Consider the following 21068-nt stretch of genomic DNA (forward strand, 5'->3'; position numbering starts at 1 on the left):
CTCAGAATCAATGCCTGACTTTTGGAGATGTGGGTGTGTTTGACATAATAGTTACTTAGTGGACACCAGGAAGAACTAGGTGGAAATATCTCCTAGGGAATTGGATTTGGAATATCTACACCCACCCTGGATTCTCTTGCTAAAGTCATATTCTAAATAAAATGAATAATTCAGGCTTGGGAAAATGTTTGTCGTGGGAAAGGAGGATCTTAGTATGAGACCAACTCCTGTGAGCAGGGCATGGGGTCTTGTGAGAGGGGATGGAAATATTAAAGGCAATTTTAAAGAAAAATTTGAACAAAATTGATGGTCTCAGGCAGAAAAGCAGATATGAAGACAAGGAGCAAAGCTAGGCATTTGGGTGTGCTCAAGAGGGAACCCCTGCAGTGGTTTATGTATATGTGTGTGTGTGTGTGTGTGTGTGTGTGTGTGTGTGTGTGTGTGTGTATATATATATGTATGTATGTATGTATTTTTGTATGTATATATATTTTTGTATGTATTTGATATGTATTTTTATGTGTGTTTTAAATACATATATGTATACTTTTGCCTTGAGACAGTATAATTTCAGAGTTAGGTCCAGATGCATATGACAGAAAACCAAAAATAATAGTGCCTTAAACTAGATAAAAATTCATTTATCATGCAAAAGAAGCCTAGTAGTTGTTGTTTCAGGGCTATTATGACACTTCATGTTCATCTAAAACTCTCTCCTTTTTGTTCCATTATGGGTGCATATGACTTTCATTCTTAAGGTCACAAAATGGCTGGAAGCCTTTTAAAGACGTTTTCCCAGAAGTCCTTTCCAACATCTTCCACTTACCTCGTTAGCCATAATTTGGTGGCTTGGTCACCCCTAATAGTAAGGGTGCCTTGAGAGATGGAGCGTTTTTAATGGACATATTGCCACCGTTGGTAAGAAGTGGAGAATATGTAACGGGTAGGCAAATAGTTTCTGATGTAGCAGTTGTTATATAAAGTTAATTTTAAAAGTATGTATAGAGAGTAATTCCCTCATGTAAGCCTCAACTCTTTAGCAAAGAGTTGTGTGGGGATGGTGTAGTGAACAAACCAACAGAGCAAAAAAGTGAAATATGGCGTGATCCACACACACAAACACTCCACTATGTCCACTCCTGCAAGGGAGCAGTTGTTTGCTGAGGGAACTGTTCCCATGGAATTCTAAGAGATGTCCAGCACAAAGTGAGAAAAACCCACAGTGTATCTTGGAGCAGTGGGAGTATCATAAAACTAGGTGGGAAACTCAGGAGGGTTCTGAGACAACTGCCTACCAAAAGGAAAGTCTCGTTCCCCTCGTGGTTGCAAGATAGACGCAGCTGAGCCAAGCATCACATCCAGGAATAACATCTAGAAGAAAAGAGGCAATCTGTTCTTCTGTGGTCTCTTAAATTAAGAAAACCTTTCCCAGCTGACCTCACATTTGCCAGAACTAGAAGACACACCCGCTTCTAAACAAGGCATTGACTAGTGAACAATGATGTACACACAAAGGCTTTTATTGCAATTGTTTATAATAGAGACAATTTTGAAACACCTTCAGTTGCCATCACTGATGGTAAAATTAATTCGGAATACATTCATATAAAAGAAGACTATGCACCTATTTAAAAAAAGTTGAGGCAAACTTTTGGGTGTAAACTTGGAAAGATATTTATGATGCATTAAGTAAAACAAAAACAGTTTCCCAAACAATATAGTTATAAGATCTCCCCTATGCTTTAAAAACAATCAAAATCTATATAAAAATTTCCAAGTCGTAAAGGATACATACCAAACTTTTAACAATGATTATCTCTGAAGGGTGATAATTAGAGGGAAATTTTCATTTTCTCTAGTTTGTTGGAATAATGTATTATCAGAAAAATATGGACAGCAATGAGGTTAATATCCAAAAGTTAACTAATTAAATGACTGGCAAGAATTCACTGAGTAACAAAAGGTACAGCTAGGGATCCTATTGGGAAGATTTGGTACATTGTCAGAAACAATTGCTATATTCTCAAAACTCCAAGGATTTTCCCATTTGAACTTCTGAACCAGGGTGAGCTGTCTTGTGGGTAAAAGAAATGGAAAGTTTCAAAGGCTCACTGACTCTTCTAACACCCTTGAAATCATCTGCTCTTAGTCACATCATATTGTTGGCCTCTGACCTTGAATTAGTAATTTTATATCTGACTGAAGAAGCCTAGAATATCTTAAAAGACAAGTTCAAAAATCACAGTGGCAAATTACAACACTAAAGCAGTGTTTTCCAAGCAGTAGGTTATGATCCATTAATGAGTCATCAAAATAATTTTGTAGGTTATGATCAACTTTTTTTTAAAGGATAGTATACAATATAGTCAAACATAATAGAATGGCTAAAACTGTGTGTCCTAGGTTTGGATGAATAATTTATTTATGTAGGTTGTAGTCAACAAAGTTGAATGTGTCTGCATCATACATTTTAATATAGTCTTATGCAAGGTCAGAGTTAGAAGAATCTTTATTTGATAATTTAAAATTAAAGTTGCTTTAAATGTCACTATCTCGATATTTCAACTTAAGTTGGCATTTTCAATCTCCTATGTATTTGAAAACCACTTTTTAACACTGGGGAATTAAACTTGATAGACTTTAGAAGTCACAAATAAGTGACTATTTTATGAAAATTTAAAAAATATAAAATGAATTGACTTATCACATTCTGTTTAATGATACAAAGTATTATTTTCTTTGAGGATTTTAAAATTTATTCCTCCTATTTCCCCTTTGTGTGGGTCCTACAAAGAACTTCGCGATATTTTTGCCTTAATCCAAGTCAGATTATAATGTATATCACAATATTGTTCATAAATTATTTTGCAGTATTATATAATTTTGAATTTTAACATACCAGTGCCATCTAGTGGTTATTCTCAACATATTTTCATTTCTCTTGGGTATATATCCAACAGTGGAATTGCTCTTTTGTATGTAGATAATTCAGTAGCTGGTAACCATGCTTAACTTCTTGGGGAACTGCAAAACTGTTTTGCAAAGTGACTGTGCCATTTTACATGACTACCAGCAATGTATGAAGGTTCCAGTCTCTCTATACCTTGGTCAATACTTAGTTTTTTCCACCCTTTCTATTCCAGCCACTCTAGTGGGTGTAAAGTGGTTTTTGATTTGCATTTCCCTAATAAGGAATGCTGTTGGGCATCTCTTCATGTGCTTGTTAGCTGTTTGTACCCCTTCTTGGGGAAAATGTCTATTGAGGTCCTTTGCTCGTTTTTAAATTGGGGGTTGTTCATCTTTTTGTTGCTGAATTGTGAGAGTTCTTTATATATTCCGGATATTAGACCTTATCAGATATATGATTTGCAAATATTTTCTCTCATTTTGTAGGTTGTCTTCACTTTCTTGAGTGGAGATTTTTTTCATCTAATAGTCCCTATCAACACTCTATCTGTAACACCTAATATTTTTAACAGTCTAAAAAATGGTGGTTACTCCTCATCCCCCCTACGTAGGTAGAGACCTTGCCTTTTTTTTTTTTTTTTTTTTTTTGGTTCTTCTGTGTGACGAGCACACAGTTGGTGTTAATATTTCTTGAGTAAGTGAATTCCTCTGGAGTCTCTAAAGACCGTATCACAGATTGCAAATTCAGATGCCTGAGACTGGCAAGTAATAAAAATGAGTAAATGGAGACATAGGGCTTGAAATAAAAGGGAGAGTATGTACCCCATTTTCAGGCTAGTTTCATTAACTAGTCCTCACATAGCCACCTCATCATCCTGCTCTACCTCCTCAAAATACAGTTTCTTCATGTCTCCCTAAAAATACGCCAGTCTTTATTTAGTTCATTAGGGTAGCTGAATTAGGTCCAAGGTATACTATCAAAATCAATTCACCTTATTCCAGCACTGAGTTTGGGAATTTCCTCGCTGAGAAACTGGCTAAGAGTTGAAAATTCAGCGTTCACTCTTGAGTTCTCTGGCGCGACTGTTGCAGCGCTCTGATCCACAAGCTGCTCCTACCACAGGGCTATCTGTAGTCCAGATTCGGTGGGAGAGTCGAATTGCGACCCTTGACGACTTCTGGGAGAAAGTGCGTATCTGCCAAGGAAAAGCATTCCTAAGGGGAGCCTCCAAGGGCGCTCGTGCAGCGGGGCAGGCGCCCAGGTGCCACCGTGAGGGAGAGTAGACAGAGAACCAAAGCACTCCTGGCCAGAGTCGGCTGCGAAGCCCTCAAGGTTTCTAGTGCACGACTCAAATGGCCATGCCCCTGGCAAAGGGACACATCAGCTACGGCGAGGAACTCTTCACAGGCCTGGGGAAGGCGTACACAGCGGCTGACGAGCCCAGTCCTCTAGACGCTGGCAGGAGACCGATTGTCACCGCATAGCCCCGCAAGAGGGGAGGGGCGCAGTTGTCTCTCACGGCGCTTGCGCACGGAGCCGGTTTCCAGGGGCCAGGCAGGAAGGAGGCAGAAACCGAGCGCCAGGGAGGATCACTGCGTGCGCAGGCGCACTCAGCCACCGGCTTCTTCGAGCGCCCAACTCCCCCTCAGGCCTCGGGGCGGGGCCCGGGAGGCGGGGTCTGGGGCGGGATAAATGCAGGGGAGACGTCAGCCCCTCAGTTTCCGCCAGTTGCGGCTGTTGTTCCCCACCGACTGTGGTCCACCGAGGTCATGTTGCCCAACACCGGGTAAGGGGGTGCGGGCGCCGCGGGGAAGTGACTCAACTGGGCGGAGTGCGGGGCTAGGTGGGGCCGGAGTGGATGGCCCCCATGGCCTGCCCCCCGCGGTGGGAGGATTAATAAATTTGCCCTTCGTGATCTGGAACGTTGGTCCACACTGGACGCAGTGTTCCTAGAGTCTGCGGTAACTCGTGAAAAGTAACGCAAAGTGTGTGATTCGGGGTGGCAGCAAAGTTAAAATCTCTTCCACGGGGAAAGGATCCACAGAGTGGGTTACCCCGCCGCCTCCAGGGCGCGTTCCACCCTGAGTTTAGCTGTAGCTGCGTGTCTTGCCGAAGGCCTACGAGTTCTAGGTGAAAGGTCACTGGAGCACTCGGGCACCTAATAAGTCTCCACCTTTTCGAAACTCTCAAATCTGGAAGAATAAAATAATGGGGTGTTTAAAAAGTGATTTAAAATTACTAACAAACAAGTATGGGTATCTTTGGGGGGCATTTTTTCACTTTAAAAAGACCTTTAGTTGTAAAATACAGGTAACATAAAATTTGCCATCTTAATCCTTTTTATGTGTACAGATAATTAGTGTTAAGTATGTCTGGATTAAAAAAAAAAAGTATGTCTGGATTGTTGTGAAGCCAATCTCTGGAACTTTTTCAACTTGAGCAGCAAACTATACTTGTTAAACGACTCCCTTTTCCCCGTCCCGTTCTACTTTCTGTTCCTATGCAGTATAGGGGTGTTTTGATCTCAGTGACATGTCCAAACATATAGGCACATGGGCAAAAGACTTAAACAGCTGGAAAGAGTGTACGGTAAAAAGTGAGTTTCCTCTTCCTTAACTTTCAGTCCCCCACTTACTCTCTGATATGCATGGAATATCTCTGGTCTCCAAAGATATTCTACACATTTATAAACTTGTATGGTACACCACCCTAAACACACACAAACACCTCACTTCAAAAAATAGTAGCAAAGTACCTTCTGGGCCTTGCTGTTTTTACCTAATATGTCTTGGGGGACACATTTTCAGCACATGTAGATCTTCCTCCCTTTTAATAGTTACATAATATTCTGTCACCGTACCATAATTTATTTCACTAGCCCCTATCATTGGATACCAGATCATTTCTAGTTTTTTGTTATTCCATCTTTGCTGTAATGATTATCTTTGTATTCACTTGTTTGCAAATATTTGAGTGTATCTATATGGGAAATTCTTGAAAGTGGACCTTGCTGGTTCAGAGTATAAGCACTTTTGATTTTGATAGCTAATACCAACAGCCCTCCAGAGAGGTTGCCCACCCAAAAGGATGAATGAGATTTCCTAATCCAGCATTTTGGCAAACAGCAAAATGTGTGATATTAAAAATGCTTATTTTGATAATAAAAATCTGACTAGAGAGAAAAATTTATGGTTATAGTTAAAATTTGCATCAAAGAGTGAGGATGAGGATCTTTTTAAATGTTTAAAGCAGTAGTCCTCATCAAGGAGCAATTTTGATGCCCATAGGACATTTGGAAATACCTGGGAACAATTTTGATTGTCACAATTGGGGTGGGGGATGCTACTGACCTCTAACAGGTGGAGTTTAGGGATTCTGATAAACATCCTATAATGCACAGAATAGCCCCCTACAAAAAAGAATCACCTTGTCCAAAATGTCAATAGAGTAGAGATTGAGAAATCCTGGTTTAAAGCCCTCTGTGTATCTTTTTCTTTGCCTGTCTTACACAATTAGGTTTTTGATTGATCTCTGAGATCTCTAGCGTAAAAACACTTGTTCTGTGGCATGTATATTACAAATGTTTTTCTCATTGCATCTTGACTTTGATTACACTATTTGTTTATCATGTAGAAACGTGCTTTTATTGAGTCACAGTTATCAATCTGTTCTTTTAAGGTTTTTGTGTTTTTGTGACAGAGCTAAAAGGATGAGGCCATGTTAAACTAAGATTTTGTTTTAATTGGTAAATATTCTTCTAGTATTTTTGTGGGGGTTTTTTTTCCACTCAGATTTTTATCTGCCTGAGATGAAGTACTATTTTCCATACGAGTTTGGAGAACCCACTTTGTTTTGGTTCAGATGGCTGGCTGTGCAGTTGTCCCAGCACCACTGACTGACTAGTTATTTTTTTCTTTCTGTTAGAAGTTTGACTTCTATCATACGCTAAATTCTTGTATGTGTAGGAATCTGTTTCTTGATTTTTTTATTCTATTACTTTGATCATGTACCAGTACCAAACTATTTTAATTGCTCTAGTTTTATAAAATATTGTAGTATCTTGAATGGCTAGTTCCTGCCTCATTTGGCTTTTTTTTTTTTCTTTTTCAGAATTTTCCTGGTTATTTTTTGATGTTTACTTTTCTAAATAAATTTTAGCTTGTATAGTTTTTTTTTAAGTGATTGTTTTTCTTTTTTAAAAGTTTCATCACATTTACCATGATTTTGAGGTACCAGAGAATTTTGGTAAATTGTAGTGTAGGTTAGCTCTGCGTTAGCGAGTTTCAGCCATCTACCAGTGGTATGGAGCAATTTGCAACCTTTTTTCTTTCTCACCTTCTGTACTCTGGTTCTAATGCTTTAGAGATGGTGGAGTTCTTTAGTAGTACAGACCCGGTCTTCAGGTTAAGAGGAGAAATTGACTTCACCTTTCTTTCTGCCAATGCCTGAGACTTTGAACAGGAAAATGTCCTTTATCCTACTGGGAATCAATCCAACTAGACCAAAGGTAAAGGGATAGGGCTTTTTAGAGCAGTAATTGGGACATTTTCATCTAAATACTTAACATTTAAAAAATCACTTTAATAAATACTCTGTGTATACTACCTTTTGTATAAGAAAGAGGGGGAAATTACACACACACGATGTATTTATATGTATGTGTGTGCATATTTTTGAGAAGAGAAATATAAGAAAGATAAGCTGGAGATTAAGATATCTTGTTACCTACAGGCAAGGGATTAAAATTCTTTGAGTGTACACGTTTATAAGATTTTGACATTTAAACTATGTATGTGTTTCACATCATCCCTCATCAAAGATGAGGAGAAGGAGGTAAAATAAAATGGATGCCAACATAAACAAAGGAACTTAACTGTTATGTCAAATTTATTGCATAAACATACAGAGAGTTAATTTTTAGCATGGTGGTTTATACGCTTTTAGAGGGATTTATCCCAAAGACAAAAAAGAATACAAAGAAATCTTGAACTTTACTTAGTAGATTGATTATTGGTAGTGGTGTTAGTGTAGTAATTCGAATACTATTATATGTTATAGTGTATACCTACCTCTTGTTGATTTGCTTCTTTAGCAGAACAGACGAGGATCCTTACTCTCCCCTTCGCCATGGGCAAGAGTGTGTTGCTGGAGTCTTTTTTCTATACCCTTACCTGGCTCATGGGGCCCTTTTTCTTCCAGAAAGCCATGTCTTGATCCAAATCCCATTCTTGTCCCAAAAAGTGTTAAGGTCTGGGATTTCTGTTTATTGTGTTTAACCTAGAAATTTTAACATGTATATAAATTACCAATGTCTAAAGTAAATAAAATTTTATCATTTTCCCAAACAATACAAGGACCTACAAAAGTTAAACTTCAGTCACTCAATTTTTAACTTATTATTATAGCAATATATTTTAATTCTTTTTTAATCTGCAAAATTATTATTTGTTATATTATTTATATTATTACTAATTATCATTATAAATATTTATTTTTTAGATTTCTGTACTTAATTTACCAATATCTTTCATTTTTATTTCTCCTTGCACCTCAGAGCTTCCCTATCTGGGAACTCTTTTCTTCTTTCTTTAGTAAATAAGGCATGAGAAAGAGAGAAAAAATACTTGGATGGAAATGAAACAGTGCTGTTGTGTTTGCAGAAGATATGATTATCTGTGTAGAAAGCCAGAATAATGTATTACTAAATTATTAGATTTAATAAGAGTTTGACAAATTTTCAGGAAATAAAAGTCAATGAGGAAAATTTGATTTCTACACCCAAGCAAAAATCAGTAGGAGATACAATTCAATGGCAATAAAAATGAGAAGTTCAGAATGAGTATGGGATGTATTACAGGACAAATGATCTATATTCTTCAGCAAATAAATGGCATAAAGAAGGTGGAAGGGGAGCTGTTATAGATTAAAAGAAACTTATGAGATATACAGACATACCTCACTTTATTGTCCGACACCTTTAGTGCACTTGGCAGATAGTGTGTTTTACAAACTGAAGATTTGTGGCAATCCTGCTTTGTCAGATGATGGTTAGCATTTTTTAGCAATAGGGTATCTTTTAATTAAGGTAAGTACATTTTTTTAAGATAGTGCTATTACACAATTAATAGACTACAGTGTAGTGTAAATATAAGTTTTATATGCATTGAGAAACCGAAAACTTTGCGTGACTTGCTTTATTTCGATATTTACTTTAGTGTAGTAGTCTGTAATCGAATCTACAATATCCCTGAGGTATATCTGTAACAACTGAATGCAACATGAGGTCCTTATAAAGAACCTGATTTGATCACATCAACTGTAAAAAGACATTTTTGAGATAGTTATGAAACTTTGCATATGGTTAGGTACTAGTTGATATTGAGGAATCATTGTTACTTTTCTTAGTTGTAATGATAACATTGTTATGTAAAAAGTTAGACATGCATCTTGAAGCATTTATAGGTGAAATTATATGACTTCTGAGATTGGCTTTCTGAAAATCATTTTCAAAATTTTGAAATATTGAATTGTTAAGCATAAGAGCTTATTTTAATTTAAATATTTTCTCTATTTTTGAATATATTTGAATATTGTATAATAAAAATTTAAAAATGAACTTTAACTACATTTGCACTGATTGTTTGTTAGTTGCAAGGGAAAGAATAGTAATTACACAGTGGAAAAATCTGATTAGCACCATCATTGGATGGTTAAAATTAACATTAGCTTTTGATAACAGAGAGACATTGTGTGCTTCCTGGTGTGAAATAAATAGTGATACCATGTTCATGGATCAGAGCACTCAGTGTCATAAAGATGTCATTTCTTCCCATGCTGAATTGTGGATTTATTACAATTTTTACCAAAATCCCGACTGGTTTTGCTTGTGCTGTTAAATAAGGTGATTCTAAAATGTGGAAAAGCAAAGGGCCAGGTATAGCCAAGAAACTCTTGAGGAAGAACAGATTGGAAATATTTGCTTTATCAGTTATTAAGACTGATAAAGCTTTATAATTAGGACAGTACGATTCGTGTAGCTGAATGGAAGAGTAGAGAGCAGGGAAACAGATCTATGTAGTTATGGAGAGTCAGTCTATGACAAAGCTGGCATTCAAGAACTGTTGGTTATACATATGGGGAAAATGTAATTGGATCCCTACCTCAATTCATACACAAAAATTAATTCTAGGTAGATTAAAGACTAAAACTTAAAGGATAAACCATAACATTTTTGAAAGATAAAACTAATGTAATTGTGATTAGGGAAGAATTTCTTAACCCCAAAAACATTGGCTGTAAAGGAAAAGATTCATAAATTCTGCTACATGAAAATAATTTCTGCTCATCAAAATATACTATAATAATTGTGAAAAGGCAAGCCATAAATGAAAAAATATTTTAAATATATAGAGTTTGTAGACTTTTATGAGTCATTAGGGAAAAAGTTAACCATGTAGAAAGATGAGGAAAACAAATTAATAGGAATTACACAGAAGAACATAGGGACTATTAATGTATGAAAATATATTCAGCCTTTCTAGTAATCAGGGAAATGCAAAATAAAACCACACTGATATACCATATCATATTTACCAGATTGGCAGAATTTTTAAATGTCTGACATCAAGTGTTGGGGAAGTGTGGAGCAGTGGGACTCTCATAATCAGATATTGCTGCTGGTAGGAATATTAACCACTTTTGAAAGAGGTTTGGCATTATTTGGGAAAGAACTTTGGTGTGTGTTTCAGTTCTCTATTGCTGTAACAAGTTGCTCGAAAACTTAATGATTTGAAACAACAGTGGTTTATTATTATCCACAGTTCTTTGGGTTGACTGGGTTCTTCCACTCTACATATTATAAATTGAAGTCTTTCATGTGGCTGCTTTTAGCTGGGTCCTTGGCTGCGGCTAAAATGTCCTAAGTGACCTCTCACCCTCCTGGGCCTCTCTCCCATGGCCTCTCATCATTTGGATAATCTGTCTATCTTCTTTGCAGCATGCCACCTGTCTTCCAGGAGAAAGTGGAAGCTGCCGGCCATTTTATAGCATGGGCTTGGAAATCCCAGAATATCACTTTCATCACATTCTATTGTTCAAAGCAGTCATAAGGTTAACCCAGACTCAAAGGGAAGGAGAAGGGACACTCCTCCTCTTAATGGAAGGAATGCCAAAGGGTTTGTGGCCGTGTTTAATCTCCAGCAATGTCCTGTAATCCAGCAGTTTTACCCATAGGTATGCCCTAGAGAAACTTTTGCACATGTGATTGGAAGATGTATGCAAGATTATTTTTAGCACCATTGTTCATAATAGGAAAAAAACAACCTGGAGACCATCCCCAAAGTCCATAAACAGTAGAATGAATAAGTAGTTTATAGTATGTTCATGTGAAATATTGTATATTAATTAAAATAAGTGTAACTATTTGCACCAATGTGAATCAATCTCCAAACAATCTTTGTGAAGGAAGCAAATCATATAATAACATATACTGTATGAATCTGTTATATATATAAAGTTCAGCATTAGGCAAAAATTACACAGTGTATTGTTTAGATCATGGTTAGGCAAACTTTTTCTGTAAAGGGCCAGATAGTAAATATTTTAGATTTCAGGCAAGAGGCAAAATTGGAGAGCATTTGTAGATGTAAGAGATGTATATATAACATCACCTATATGAGATGTATGTATAACAAGAGAGAAAACTAATATCCACAGTATTTTTATTGGTGCAATTCAAAATAACTACATTTTGTGGTAATAAAGATGTACTCATGAGAAAAATTAAACTTTTGGGGACAAGGAGAGGTGTATTTGTTTCCTAGGGCTGCTGCAACAAAGTACCAGCAATTGAGTGGCTTCAAACAGAAACTTATTTTCTTATAGTTCTGGAGGTTAGAACTGTGAAGTCAAGGTGTCAGCAGGGACATGCTTCCTCTGAAATTGAGTCGAATCCTTCCTTGCTTCTCCCGAACTTCTGGTGATAGCTGGCAGTGCTTGGCATTCTTAGCTGGTAGCGCATCACTCCAGTCTCCGCCTCTGTCGTCACATGGTCTTCTCCCTGTGTGTCTGTCTTCACATAGTCTTCCCTCCTCTTATAAAGATACCAGCCACGTTGGATTATGGGTCCACCTCACTCCATTATGACCCATCATAGCTAATTACATGTGCAACAACCATTTCCGAATAAGGTCACATTCTGAGGTACTGGACGTTAGGACATCAACATGTCCTAACATTTTGGTAGATACAGTTCGGTCCATAATAGGGATTATAGAGATAATGTTTCACTTAATTGGGATTAAAAATCAGTGTTCTTTATCATCAAATTAATCATAAATGTTAATCTGTGAAAACCATTCTTGGCTCTAGTTCTATATACAAATAGATGGAGGATTGGATTTGGCCCCTCCTTGGGCATAGATATATAGCTATTAGGAATAGTTAAAAAAAAAACAAAACAAGGGAATGAGTAATAATATTTGAAGTAGTTGTTAGTTTGTAGGGTAAGGGAGGAAGAGGCAGGACTGAGGACTAGACAGGTGACTTCTGGGGTGGGGGTAATACTCTATTTCTATTTCTTGACATTTTATTTCCTTTAAACTGTACATATTAGTTTATATCCTTTCTGTATATTTGCCATTTTTCACTAAAAATAATCACCACCTCTGTCTCTTTCTTACTTTTCCACTTCCTTTTGTTTTAGAGAAACCAGTTCCTTATTTTAAAGCCCTTTTCCCACTTTTACCTCCGAACTTGCTTCTGGAGGGTAATTCTCTGATCTTGGCAAGGACCTTAGTTTTCTTTTCTTTTCTTTTCTTTTTCTTTTTTTTTTTTTTTTTTTGCTAACAAGCCTGCTTATCTGTTACCCTGGTCTCTGGTTACTGTCCCTCTTTCTCTTTGTCGTTGTCACTTTTGCTGTCCTCTCATCATTCTCCTTAGACAAGCTTTTTTATTTGCTTCAAGAAGTAAACAAGAAAGTGGATTTCCTTCTTTGTTATCTGACTTTATTTCAGATCTTTTCTTCTCATCTAGCAAGTGAATAAGTAGAAAGTTTAAAGATGGATGGACGTGAAAAATGAGCGAGCACAGCTTTCCTCAGTACATTTGGATCAGAGGATCTTTCGATCCATACCCTGAGTTCTTTACTAGCTTTCTAGGTTTGTTTGTTTAACAGCTTTATTGAGATATAAATCATATGCCACACACCACACAATTTACTCATTTAAAATTCAGTGGCTTCTAGTATGTTCACCGAGTTGTGCAACTGTCACTACAATCAATTTTAAAAGTTTTCATCGTCCTGAAAGGAACACCCCTCAGCTGTCAACCCCCAACCTCCCCACCCCCCTGCCCTCGGCAACCACAAATCCTTGTGTCTTTATAGATTTACCTGTTCTGGACATTTCATATAAATGGAAGCACACAATATGTGGTCCTTTCTGACTGGCTTCTTTCACTTAGCATAATGTTTTCAAGCTTCATGCATGTAGTGCAAATTGGTACGTCATTCCTTTTTATTGCTGAATGTACCCTGTTGCATGTGTATACATTTTATTTGATGGACATTTTTGTTGTTTCCACTCAGCTATTATAAACAATGATGAGCATCCATTAAGCAGTTATTTGCTTTTAGATATTTTTAAGTGGTATGTATTCACTGTAGAAAATTTGAAAAATTTTGAAGAGGATGATATTTATTCATAATGCAAGTACTCAAAAATAAGCTTTAACATTTTTACTGTGGGAAAAAACTTGTTTATGTATAGTTTATTCATTCCTCATTTTTCTTTAAGATTTATTTCTCATTTGAGCAGATTTACTTGCCATATCAGCAAGACTGGCCACTGCTGTTGTGATAAATAATTTGTAAATCGTTGTAAAATGGGAGTAGAGTTATTAGCTATTAGATGGGGAGGGAGAAGGGTTTAGAGAAAGTTTGACAGAGGAGGAAACATATACGTTGTGAAAATGTGTATGAATTCCTGATACTGGTAAGTAAATAAAAACACTGAGATTTCTAATAAGGTCACATTTTTTCTATTGCAGGAAGCTATCAGGATGTACAATTTTTATAACAGGTGCCAGCCGTGGCATTGGCAAAGCTATTGCATTGAAAGCAGCAAAGGATGGAGCAAATGTTGTCATTGCCGCAAAGACAACCCAGGCACACCCCAAACTTCCAGGCACAATCTATACTGCTGCTGAAGAAAGTGAGTGTGACAATGACATTTTGTGAAATGTCCTGTCTCTGATTTCAATATGTAGAGAATTTGCTGGAGAATTTAATTATATCTGTTTGAAGTCTACCCTAAAAATAATTTTGTCTGGTTAAGGAATTGTTTTATCACCTTAGAGCAGTGATTGGGAACCATTTTTCTCCCTAGCACTTTTGAACGATATGAGAGACTCACATTAAAAATCATGTCTTAAGTGGGAGGGTATAGCTCGCACATGCTTAGCATACACAAGGTCCTGGTTTCAATCCCCAGCACTTCCTCTAAAAATAAAACAAATAAGTAAACCTAATTACCTCCCCCGCAAAAAACAAAATTAAAAAAAAAAAATCATGTCTCATGAGGGCAGTGGTTCTGGGATGGGAGCACCAAGTAGAAGAGTGGAAGTAGAGAAAGAATTTGAGAGGTGGGCAATGTGAACCCTTTGAAAACGCTCTCCATGTTAGTTATTCTCTGCACAATTCACAAATCATTATTTTAATACTTTCAGTTCACAAATAGTTATTCAGTGCTTATATTCAATGCATTGCCAGGAGGAAGGGCTTAAATATTCAACTTCAGTTCATATTGCTAATTTGGCTAGTTACATTAGTTCCATGTTGTTTATGTTAGAGGGATATATATGAAGTAATTGTGAGTGGAATGATTCCTGGGATTTGCTTTAAAATACACCAGCAAAACAACAGGTTTATACTGTCGAGCACAGGGAACCATATTCAATATCTTGTAGTAACCTGTGGTGAAAAAGAATACAAAAATGAATTGTGTGACTGAAGTATTGTACTATACACCAGACATTGACACAACATTGTAAACTGACTATACTTTGATAAAAATATATTTAAAAAAAAAAACCACCAGCAAAAAACAAAACAGGATTGGGGGTACATAAATTAAACAAACAACTGGCAAAACATTAATCATTAAAGGTAACTGATGGATTCATGGTAATTCATTGTAGTATTTTTTTAATATTTTTGTAAATTTTTAGGAATTTTCCGTAATGAAGTTCTGTTAAATTTCCTTCTCTTTTTTTCCCTATTTTTAATAACATTAAAAAAAATTACCGTCCTTTTTTTTTATAGAGTTGGCCAAGCTAGTCTGCAGCTGGATATGGGTTTGTCAGTCTGTCCTACTGTAGGGCAGAATCACTAGCAGTTATAAGACATAGTAATTTATATTGATGTTCCGAAAATAGGATACTTTTTTCTTTTGACTCCTGTGTCAGAAGTTTGATACTGATGAAAGGTTTAATATTTGAACGCTTTAATGCGTCTTTGTTTATCCTTTGTAGTCAAAGCAGCTGGAGGAAAGGCCTTGCCATGTGTTGTTGACGTGAGAGATGAACAGCAAATCAACAATGCAGTGGAGAAAGCAGTTGAGAAATTTGGAGGTAGTGCTTTAATTCTGAAATAATTATTGATTCTTGGTAAAATACAGGTTGTAACTATCATTTTAATTTTTAACTTTCTTTTGATTATTATTTTACTTTCTGAGTCTTTGCTGTATGACCAGAAATGAGTATTTGTTCATACACAAACACAGCTTAAAACCATCTGATGACTATTTGAATAATTGTTTAAAAATTATTTTGAATAGTATTACAAATTTACCATCCAAAATAAAGTTAGGACCTTGACAATAACATACATCTAACCAAGTAGTTCCCCAGGTCCCATCCACTTGTCTTTCCCCAACTCGTGTAACCATCTTTTAATGACTTTTTTATATTTATTGGATAAAGTACAGATAAATTATTGGCATTTGAGATATTTCACATTCTGATCTTAACAGACTTTTTGATTCTGTCTTTCTTCCATACCTCTATGTAAACTCTCTATACCAGCCAAAATAGTTTCCATTCATTTCCTTACCTTTAATTTTTTGTCTCAATTTTTTCTTTCCCCATTCCTGAGGCCCCTCCAGCGCCCACTCCTCTACTTCTGATCCTTCCTGAAACGCTCCCTTCTTTGTCTTTTGAAATCCCACCTTTTTGTGCTTAAACCTCATCTCCTTTATGAAGCCCAATTTTCTGACCACACCAACTAATCAGAAGTGTACATTTTTTTTCTCTGAATTCCTAAAACATTCCTTTGATCCTTGTCTTACACAACTTTGAATCTTAGTTTTCTCCTCAATTGGTTCATAAGCTCCTTGAAGGCAGGCGTTGGGTGTCGAGCTAAGGCTTTGATGGTATTATAGTAAAGCACTTAGCCATGTCCACATCCTGCCCCAGACATTACCATTCTCTCCCAATAATGTTCCAGAGACTATATGTACACGCAAAGGATATTGGCCAGTGGGAAACAAGGTAATGCTTTATTGTTAGCAAGGCTTATGCGCATAAGTCCCAATGCAGAGTGCTGTGTTATACTGGACTGGAACAAAAAGCTTTGGCTTAAATGGGGCCTGCTCCTTTAAATTCAAAAATCTTACCCATGGCTCACAACATTTCCAAAAATAATGTGAATGCCCATGAGAGAAGAGGAGAGAGAATGCAAAATTACTGAGTGTTTTTTTTTTTTTTCCTTACTGATAAGGCTGCAGGTATGAAAGAGGAAGGAGAGGAAGCCACATTCATGTGTAGGACCTTTTATCTAAAATGGCTTCACCTACTAGTAAAAGTGGCCAATTAGTGCCAATTAGGATTTGACCTAATTAGTATAGCCATTTGTTTTTTTAGGGAGGAATTAAGAGGGAAGGTGGATGAGGGTGGAAGACTGAAGCTTTTCCTTCCTCTGTATTCGTCCAGTTTCATTTCTTTCTGTTGATCCATTGAATCTATCAACTGAGGGTGAGTTGATCCTTCTCAGAGACTGAGGTCATCAGAATATTGGGGAGGGCTGCATTGTCTGAGCCCTTTCTCAATCTTTGTTTCTGTCATATAATTCTACTGGAAAACATCAACAAAACCTCAGTTCTTGTCTGGTATTGTCCTAGGAAACCTCTGAAATGGATCGAGAGGATGTTAAAGATGTTCATGGCTATACTGTACAGGCCCAGAATTCATCCTTTCTTTTTTCCCATCTTGAGTTCTAGGTGTGTTTCTAGTCTGGTTCACCAGAGTTACACACTATGTGCTAATGACAGTGTGCCTGAGTGTCACAATGTGAAACACCTCCACTTTCCAGTATTGGGTTCCTATAGAGTGATCGAAATCTCACAAATGGATTTCTTCTCCTTTTGTTTGCCGCAGGGAACTTAAAGACCCAAATTGAAATCTCCTTCTTGGAAGAATTAAAGCCTAGAAATCTCTCCTCTCCAATTTTCTTACTCCATTTTGTTCCAGCCAAGGAGGTTTCACTGAGATACGTGGATGGTCTAGATTTTTTTAGCCACTGTAGTTTAGGTTGTCTTCCACTGAACCTGGTATTGTTTCTTCAGCATCTTCAGTGTTGGATGAATCCAGCTTTGTCTTGTGACCTGCTTTTCCCAGGAGGACACAGAAAATGGAAGGGACAAAAGGAAATTGTGGTTTTTGTTTCTTTTGAAGCCAATTGATTTGTATTATTAATTTGGCATTCATATCCTGGAACTTAAAGCTCAATTGGTAGAAATCATCAATCAAGAGGATATACTTTCCTTATCTCTGTGGGGAAAAAAAAGATCTAGTACATTTTGCTGTTGTTGGGATGAGCCTCTGAAACACTTCTGTCTTCTTACTTAAAGGTACAGATAGGCAGTGGAGTTACTTCTATTTTGGACTCTTTCCTAAGATTTCCTTTCCTCCTCCTCAGGACCCGCTTTAATGTATTTAAAATGTTTTGCTTTCCATTTGCCCATTAACTTCTGCTTTTCTGGCATAACAATGCAGAATTATAAGTGAGCTCTGTTCAGCAACTCAGCTGCTGCTCTTCTAATCAGGAGGAATGCCACATTTATGAGATGCTTCATAGCCTGCTTTTTTTTTTCCCCCCTTTGTGTTCTTTTTCCACAGAGATCCTAAGCTTTTGTTTTTTTTGTTTTTTTGTTTTTTGGTTTTAGTCCCATACTGTGGTTGTTACTGATGCAGTTTTCCGGTTTGGAGTTCTGCAGGCCTTTGCATTTTGCCTTTTGGGGAAGACTGCCTTTGTCCTGATATTTCTCTCTGCTGGAGAATTGTCCTTAACAAAGTCGTAAGTTCTGATGGTGCTTTCAGACCTGTGCCCTCAGGGAGCAGGTCTGTGCCCCGTGGTACTCCTATCACCTTGCCTTCCCCTCATCTTCAGAGTTTTTCAGGCCTTGAGTAAATTATGCAGTTTCATAAGCCACAGAAACATTCTTTCCTGCCACCCTTTTTTATTTTTGCAGCAGATATATATATATATATATTTTTTTTTTTTTTTGGTATCATTTCCCACTATTGTTCCCTGATCCATTTTAATTTAATCCATCTGAGTTTAGAAATTTTAACTTCTTAATTGGACCTTTTTTTCCTTTATCATTGGCAAGTCAAGTACAGTTTGCCCAATCAGTATATCTTTATTCCTCATCTACTTCCTTTGCTTTTGGGCCCAGATGTTTGCTCTGCCACCATACTTGTCACTTACTATCCCATAGTGAGAGAGAGGAGGTCAGTCAAGTCTGGATTTGCCCAAGGAATCTGTTGGTTGGATCAACACTCATTTGCTTCATCTCCCTGAGTGGGGTAATTCTACGCAGGTGGTGTACATACCCATTGGTCCAGCATCTCACCCAGACCCACAGTAGATTTGCTTTGCTCCCACCTGGCTTCTCCTTTGGTGTTTATTATTTCCCTTGTCTCTTTGGCCCTAGCAGAGTGCCTTATATAGAGTAGCCACTCAGTCGTTGTCTCTTAGTGATGTGGTTAAGCAATTCCTAGCTTTGTGAATTGAGAAGCATGTCCTGGATTTAAAAATTCTCACAGATCTTTGCCGCTTGTAAAGGCAACCATCATTATGTTCATTCAGGAAAACTGGTAATCACAGGACCTGGAAATTGTCTCAGATACACAGATGACTTACTTGAGTTTGAGTTTTGTTATAAGGAAGCTATAAATGTAATGTAGTTGAATCCAAAATTATTCTAAGGACACATTTAAAGAAAACCTTAGTAGCACAAACTCTGTACCAAAGAATATGGGAATTGAAAAATGATGATATGATCAAAATTTGATAATGTTACTAAATATGAAGAAAGGGTGCATATTCCTAAAATGTTTTAGTGAGTATAATAACCTTATTTAAGCCATTTCCCACATATTGTGAGGGAGGGGCATAGCAAAGTTGAGAGGATAACAAAAGATGTTTATGGCAACAGTCAAACCCCAGCAGCAGAAATTGTGATATTTTTTATTTGATGGAATATTAAATGCCCTTTAAAAAGAATTATGAGGACCATGTAGAAACACAGAGATGTGTTTGAGATGCTTTTTTATTTTAGCATTTTTGCTTAGCATTATTTAACGAAGCTTATAACTATAAATAAAACGTGTGGGTAGGAACTGCTTAAAATATGCAGAAATAATTGTTAAAGTAGATTTATTTTGTATATGAGTTACCAAAACAAACTTGATCTACTTTGATGACTTGTTTGGAATTGAAAGTCTAGGTCATTTCTCTTTTCCCAGTTCCCAGGACCAGAAAGGAGCTTTCATTTACATAAGGGCCTTAGAGGGGAGGGATTCAGATGTGCATGGAAGGAGGGAAAGCCTTGGAAAGATGATAAAGAGGAAGGAAAACTATAAGGAAGCTGACCTAAGGTCTGGGAGACAAGGAGAGAGATAAGGATGGAAACTGTAAACCACCGAGGACTAAGCTGCCTTGTAGTTTTTTGTGGAGCCCTGGTGATCACCAGTCACTATGGTGCCAGTGAAAATCACCTGGGTATTGAGTCTTGCATTGATGTATTGGTCAGTCGGATTATCTAAAAAGTATTTGAGAACTTAGAATTCAATGATATAATTTTTTTTTCTTTTTACTTATTTTTATTATTATATCTAAATCACATTAATAGGAAGTTGATTATTTGAAAACAGGAATTGATATTTTGGTGAATAATGCCAGTGCTATTAGCTTGACCAACACGTTGGAAACACCTACGAAGAGAGTGGACTTGATGATGAATGTCAACACCAGAGGCACCTACCTTACGTAAGTTAAAAAAAGAGTTGTGGGAGAGAATGTTGCAGTGTTTTGTGAGAGAACTACTGGTAAACAGATTTGAACCAGGTTGGCAATATGGTTTAAAAATCAGTCAATCTTAAAAAAAAAACAAAAAAAACCCGTCAATCTTACAAAAACCTGAAGGTGCTTCATGTCAGTCAATAGTATTTTGAATAATTTTATTCAGAGCTCCTTTTTCTCTGTGAATCTGATAAAGGCTAAAGAATAGCTCAAGCATTTTCAAACATTTGCATGAATAAATACATATATGCATACCAAGTCTTCTGGTACACCAGCAGTAGCCTCTTCTTCCTCTGAAAAACACTGGGGTTTTAGTATTATAAATAATAATAAACTCATTTTGAATCCCATTTTAACGTAACTGACAAAAGGCTCATTCTATATTGAGCAATATTAGGCGGAAACATCAAGTACAGAATGAAAGTAAGTGTAGTCCTGATGTGCTGTGGGTTGACCAGACCAATGTGTTTTATTTGTCCCTTTGTTTATCTGTTTACCCTCAGATTCTGCCATTTATCATATGAATATAAGGACAGATCAGCACGCAACTTCTCTTGTCCACCTTATGTGTATCTTATATATCTGCATAGAGCAGGTGGTTAGGACCTCAGGCTGTGGAGTCAGACTCCTTTGAGTAGGATTCAGATCTGAACCCCTGCCCTTCATGGCTTGTTCTCTTCATGACCTTGTGCAAGTAACTTAATCTCTTATAGAGTCCATTTCCTCATTTGTAAAAGGGGGATAATAAAGTATGTCATAGATTGGTCATGAAAGTTCAATGTAAAATCTGCCATTAATTCT

The 21068-nt window shown here is 36.9% G+C and overlaps 1 protein-coding gene across 2 annotated transcripts in view; it reads left to right on the forward strand.

Annotated features, from left to right (window-relative positions):
- The first annotated feature begins 4548 nt into the window (after window positions 1-4548).
- The window catches only part of HSDL2 (hydroxysteroid dehydrogenase like 2), a 63451-nt gene continuing 46931 nt past the window's right edge, over window positions 4549-21068 (forward strand). For both annotated transcript variants that reach the window (XM_006174963.3, XM_032478203.1), the window contains exons 1-4: window positions 4549-4694; window positions 13955-14118; window positions 15437-15535; window positions 20120-20234. In XM_006174963.3, coding sequence (XP_006175025.1) covers window positions 4678-4694; window positions 13955-14118; window positions 15437-15535; window positions 20120-20234 — 395 coding nt within the window. In that variant the 5' untranslated portion in view covers window positions 4549-4677. The remainder of the gene's footprint in view (window positions 4695-13954; window positions 14119-15436; window positions 15536-20119; window positions 20235-21068) is intronic.

The sequence above is a fragment of the Camelus ferus genome, chromosome 4 (assembly GCF_009834535.1).
Source record: "Camelus ferus isolate YT-003-E chromosome 4, BCGSAC_Cfer_1.0, whole genome shotgun sequence".
Lineage (NCBI taxonomy): Eukaryota > Metazoa > Chordata > Mammalia > Artiodactyla > Camelidae > Camelus > Camelus ferus.